The sequence below is a fragment of the Myxine glutinosa genome, chromosome 8 (assembly GCF_964187855.1).
Source record: "Myxine glutinosa chromosome 8, kmMyxGlut1.1, whole genome shotgun sequence".
Taxonomy (NCBI): domain Eukaryota; kingdom Metazoa; phylum Chordata; class Myxini; order Myxiniformes; family Myxinidae; genus Myxine; species Myxine glutinosa.
This window is the reverse complement of record NC_136268.1, coordinates 99,483,526-99,489,525: the sequence shown is the minus strand read 5'-3', so window position 1 is coordinate 99,489,525 and position 6,000 is coordinate 99,483,526. Positions and strand designations below refer to the sequence as shown.

Here is a 6,000-nt window from a genome sequence, read left to right as displayed (position 1 = left end):
TTGGTCTCCTCATCAAGGGACTTTAGGTCGCGCAGTCTCTTCCGACACGCCGCAAACCAGTGACCAGGCTTCTTGCAGTAGGAGCAGCTAGAATTAATTGCTGGACACTTGGCTTGCCTGTGCACTGACTGGCCACATTTGCTGCAGGGACCGTCATTCCGAAACCGATTCTCAGCTTTGAACAGCTCGGTGGCTTGTGTATGCCTATCAGGTTTGCTCTTACAACGTTGAGTCTGGTGCTGAGTTCGTTCGTTTTCAGATCTGAGGGCTGAGATGAGAGCATCTTCATCTCGGACTATTCTCATATGTTTCTGCGAGAGCTCTAGCTGTTGGCCAATTTCTATAGCTTTAGCTAGTGAGAGCTCCTCACCCCTATCGAGTAATTTCTCTTGGACCCTCTTATCATGGCTGCCATCAATGATGCAATCGACGATTATGTCGTCTGGGTCTTGGTAATCGCAATCCATGAGAATTATCCTCAGATCTTTTATGAAATGATCAAAAGACTCACCACTCCGCTGGCGCCTTTGTTTCAGTCGGTGTCTGGCAACTCTTTTGTTCTTTCTGGGCTGCACATAGTTCTGGAATTTGTTCAGCACTTCCTGCGGGTCGTCTTTCTCTCCTTCCTCCCAAGATAGAGTTTGGTAGATTTGACGACCTTGTTCGCCGATCCACGTTCCGAGCCATCCTGCTTGACGAGGCTTCGATATGTCTGCGAGCGGCCCTGACAAGACAAAACTGACGTGATTTCTGAACCGGCAAAACTCCTGGTAGAGATCCAGACTCTCCCAGTCGATCGAGGGATGATCAAAGTTCGGAGATGCCATATTTATGGAGACGAATGGCGGCTTATGGCGTGAATATCAACGAACTTCTGACACCATGTAACGAACTCAAGCAGACTCCATCGTGCCGGAAGCGGAAAGCGCGTTTATTGACGCGGTGATGATTCACTCGTGTCTGACGAATAAGCGCGTCCGATAAACCACAACAACAATGCAAATACAAGTCAGAATAATACGTTACAATAACTATTTATATTATATATTGCAATGCGCTAGCCGTTGTAGTTGTTTAGTCCTTTAACTATTTTTACGTTTTTATTCCGTGTTTTTGTTGGCCATTTCATAATGGCCATGCGAGTAAGGTTCGCGGTTGTATCACATTGGTGTTTGGCACTTTTAAGGGGGAATCGTTCATTATCATTAGGTTGCTTCTTTTATTTGACCAAGTACCTTCTTTATTTATTTAGATTCAATCTAAGTCCAAAGATTTTATTGATTTTAAAGTGCTGTTCTTTATTTATTTATTTATTTTGGGAAAAGAGCAAGCAAGGAAACGTATGTTGGCGCATGTTTTATCTTCCTCTGGCGTGTGTTCTGGTAGTGTGGACGCTGTTAGTGATGTTATGCATGCGGGTGTGTCGTGTGCGGTAAACGTGCTTTTAACACGCTACGCGTGTTTGTTTGCGTGCTCTGTAGTCTGTTCTCGAGTTCTGGTTGGAATAACACGCAAGCTACGTGGGTAAAATCGCCTTTTCTTTGCATGTCCTTTTCACATTTCCCTCACTTTTTCACACATTTCCCTCACATTTTCACACATTACCCTCATTCCCCATTTTTTACACTTAACCAGGGTTATAAAATTATAAAAGCTTGTGCTTGAAGGGGCACTATGATAAAATTACTTTTGAATGTGGATTTTTTTTTAAACGCTTTGCTAAATTTCTGTTCTTTGAAACATAAAATAAACCCGTCTGCTGTTTTTCACGATAAATAGGCGAATTGTCACTGGAACGCCCAACAAGCTCCAAATTCCCTGGACAAATCTGCTTCAGCCGAACGGCAGGCCTGGCCAGCCTGTTCGTGAAAGATTTGGACCAAAATTCAAAAACTCACGTATGACCCCATGAACTGGTGGGAATAATTGCGGTCGTTAAGGAAGTAGACGTGTCGTAGTCGTAGGTGTTATGCCTTGGAATTGTCCATGTGTAGCTTTGAATGGCGATATCCACCTGGCAGGTCTGTTCTGTTTATTTCACTGATTGTTCTATCCATCAGCTAATGCAGATCAACACTAGCCTTCACCATCAAGATTCATATGTAATAGGTTTATTGTAAAGTATCAGAGTGGCAGTAGGCCTATACATAATAAATAGCCCCAAATGGGCTGACGGTCATCTCTTGACGTTGAATTTGGGGGAACCTTCCTGGGAGCCCCCATGATCCAAAATCGAAAAAGCAAAGCCCGAGCTATTGTGGAGACAACTGTCCTGTATTAATGTGTCAAGTTTCAAAACGACCAGCCAGGTGCAAAAAATAGCAAAAGGTTAGTGGACGACCAGATGGACGGACATCCGTACGTCACGACCCATTTTTGAAGTTCATCTCTTCGAGTTTTGACAGATAACCTAAACCTAAAGCATCATTTGATGTCTTCAATTTTTTTAAAATCAAAGTTTGTGTTTGTATGAGTTTCAACTATTGGATGTACACCATAAAACCTTCCATTCGAACAGTTATCCCACAGAGCTTCCCACTTTTATCTTTAGGTGAGATGCGTGGGGATTTGTGACGAGGTGCTATCAACTTCGCTCCAGTTAAGGATTGATTTGGATTATTTTCACCATAGTGCATGACTGTATTATTTACATAAATGAATGCTGGATGCATTACAAATTGACAGTGCACATTAAATGTTGTTGTTGTTGTTGTTGTTGTTGTTGTTGTTGTTGTTGTACCTGCTGCTTGTGAAACTCACAGTGAGCTTGTTGTGACCAACAAAATATAATACAAACTACGCCTTCAAATCAAATGAAACTTTCTCTATCTTAAACACTTGCCACAGCAGAAATGTTACATTTCTTTAAATTAACGATGCATCAACATTCAACAATCAATTTATACAAAACAGTCAATAAATGATGCAAAATCGTTAAACATCGAAGCGTCATTTCTTTTTACTTGGCACGGCAAACAAATGTATCAAAAAGGTCATATTACAGGATTGCAAATTTTGTGACACTTGGACACTGACTGGCAATGTATATATATATATATGGCTGTTTGGTGCTGTTTTATGGCTAGGTCCTGAAACATGCTGAGCGAGTTGGGAAAGTCAACCAACTGTGGTGAGCGACGATGCACACTATTGGTGCGCCATCTACCTGCTTGTCTGAGTCCTCTGGAAAGGGTTGATCTACTGCGGCATTTCGGTGCCACTGATGTGCGCGTGTTCAGAGACCGAGGCCATATGGTAATCTTTGGTGTCTGACCTTAATGCAATGTTCTCAAGGTATCTGCACTAGTTTAGGCCTAATATTTGTTGGAGAAAACAATACTGTTAAGGTCGCTTTTTGTGTTTGTAATATTAATGTATAGATAAAGTCTAGTACATGCAAGTTTTAAAAATATATATTTTCATCAACCACTACAAGCTGCTTTATTGGTTTTCATGGTTCTGATTTCTTTTAAAATCCATTTTCACAGAAAAATGCTGCCTTTGCATCGTTTGGCAGTGAGGCTGTGGCCACTAAGGTAAAACAACATCAATAACCTATATCTAGCTCCTATATGAACTCCTTTTTTTATGTAGCTGCATTGTTTCTTTGTTATGGTAACAATGGGAGCGATTCCACTGCTGTGTGATAAGTTGTGGGCGTAGCTTCCCCGGTAAGGAGGGGCTTCAAAATCAAATCGCTGCCATTTTTTTTTTTTTTGCTCCACTTTGCTCTGAGGCTTCATAGGCCTCTGGTGTACATTTGAAAACTGATCATGTCTTCTATCATTAAATGAAGATACCATTTTGAGGAAACAAAGGTACTTTTTGATTACAACTCATGCAGAGGAAACGAAATGCATATTTTGTTTGGAGCAATCACAGCAGCGGTGTATTATACACTGCCCAAAGAAGGTCCGTTCTCATAATGCAGAGGAAAGAAAATAGAGGGGTCTTTGATTAAAATTATTTTGGGTTTTTCCCGAATTTGCAAATTTGCCCACATCTTGTTACCTTGGAGACATGCTGAATGGAGAAGGTGGATCAGACTCGGCAACGGTTGCTCGAGTGAGATGTGCATGGAAGAAGTTTCGGGAACTGAGTGGCGTGCTGATGAGGAGAGTGTCGCTGAAGCTGAAGGGAAAGGTGTATGCTGCATGTGTGAGAAGTGTTATGATTTATGGGAGCGAGACATGGGTAATGAACGTAGAGCAGCAACGAAGGCTGGAAAGGGTGGAAATGCGAATGGTTCGATGGATGTGCGGAGTATCGTTGAGAGAGAGGAAGACGAATGATGAATTGCGAAAGATGATGGGAATATTGCCTGTGATTGATGCTGTGAAGAGGAACAGGTTGAGATGGTTTGGTCATGTGTTGAAGAAGGATGAAAGTGACTGGTTGAGAAGAGTGATGGAAGTTAATGTAGAAGGAAGTAGAGGACGGGGAAGACCGAGAAAGACTTGGCTAAAGATGGTGGAAGAAGAAATGCGGGCAAGGGGGTTAACAAGGAGAGATGCAGAAAATATGGCAAAATGGAGAAGATTGTCATGGGGACCGCAAGGCTAACCCCCGCTCTAGCAGGGAAATTGGCCTTAAAATGCATGTTTTGTTGTTGTTGTTACTCCCTCCTCCGGTATGATAGACCTGAGCCTCGTCCTGGTGGTGGGGTTGCTTTCTTTATCAAAAACTCTCTTCCTCACTCTCCTTGCACTGCCCTCTCTCCACCCCACCCCTCAGGAGTACCTCTGGCTATGGCTTCCTCTCCGCTCCCACCTTTTGTTCATATGTGTTCTGTACCGTCCTCCAAACAGTGATGACTCCATTTACATTTCGCTGTCTGACAACATGGACCAACTTCTATCAACTCATCCAAACTCTCTCTTCCTCATATGTGGCGACTTCAACTGTCATCATGCCAGCTGGCTGGGTGTGGGTTCCTCTCTCACCAGCCATGGCACCTCAGCAAAGGACTTCTGCGACTCATTGGGACTGACACAATCTGTCAATTTCCCGACCCGGATCTCAGTTAATGGAGTATCTTCTCTTCTCGACTTGGTTATGACAAACTTCCCTGCAAATGTCTGCTGCTCTTCTTCTGCTCCAATCGGTTCTTCTGATTATGTGCTTGTTAAAGTGGACATGTCTCTGGCCATTCTCAGAGAGCCTCCTCAGCGCCGACGACTCTGGCGTTTCACTCAGGCTGACTGGCACGGTCTGCAAGCAGCCATCAATCATCTGGACTGGTCTCCCATCCATACTGCCTCTGACATCAATTCTTCCTGGGAATTCTTCCAAAGCAAACTGCTCTCTCTCATGCACAGATTTATCCCATCTCGTATTCAGTTGTCTTACCCTTCCTCCCGTCCATGGTACACTGAATCTTGTGGTGAGGCAGTTGCCCTGAAACAACTTGCCTTTGCCTCTTGGAAGGCAAATCCAACTGAAGGCAATCTCAGTTCGTTCCACCAAGCTCAGAACAAGTGTGTGTCTACCCTCAGGAGTGCCAGGAAGCACTATCTCTCCACACTCAAGATTGAACTCTCAAACCTGTCTCCTTCCTCCAAAACCTGGTGGCGTCTGGTCAAATCCATTTCTGGTGTTTCTTCCCCCTCCATCCCCTCCCTTACCTCAAATGGCTACACAGTTGACACTGCACGTGACAAAGCCGAATGCCTTAACTCTGTGTTTGCCTCAAAATCTTGTGTCTCAAACCCATCTCTCTCTGTTCCCACCTTTCCCAGTCGAACCCAACTGCTCCTGGACTCTGTGTCCTTCTCTCCTGACAAGGTGGAGAAGTTTTTGTCAAACCTCGACTCTGATTCTGCAACTGGACCAGACGGCATCAGCCCACGGGTCCTAAAATCCTGCTCTGCCACTCTGTCTCACCCTCTCTCTGTTCTTTTCACCCTCTCTTTTGCTCAAGGTCATCTGCCAGCATCTTGGAAATCAGCAAACATTACCGCTTTACACAAAAAAGGTGCAAAACAGATCCTTGCAGCTACA

The 6,000-nt window shown here is 43.9% G+C and overlaps 1 protein-coding gene across 7 annotated transcripts in view; it reads left to right on the top strand.

The window, feature by feature from the left end:
- Window positions 1–1,279: 1,279 nt before the first annotated feature.
- Window positions 1,280–6,000, top strand: part of RNPC3 (RNA binding region (RNP1, RRM) containing 3) — a 72,180-nt gene continuing 67,459 nt past the window's right edge. For 2 of the 7 annotated variants that reach the window (XM_078783575.1, XM_068124928.2), the window contains exons 1-3: window positions 1,329–1,524; window positions 3,087–3,255; window positions 3,489–3,536. In XM_078783575.1, the coding sequence (XP_078639701.1) occupies window positions 3,097–3,255; window positions 3,489–3,536 (207 nt within the window). In that variant the 5' untranslated portion in view covers window positions 1,329–1,524; window positions 3,087–3,096. Of the gene's footprint in view, window positions 1,525–1,951; window positions 2,022–3,086; window positions 3,256–3,488; window positions 3,537–6,000 lie in introns of those variants that run through there. The other 5 variants (XM_068124929.2, XM_068124926.2, XM_068124930.2 and 2 more) reach the window with 5 other exon arrangements.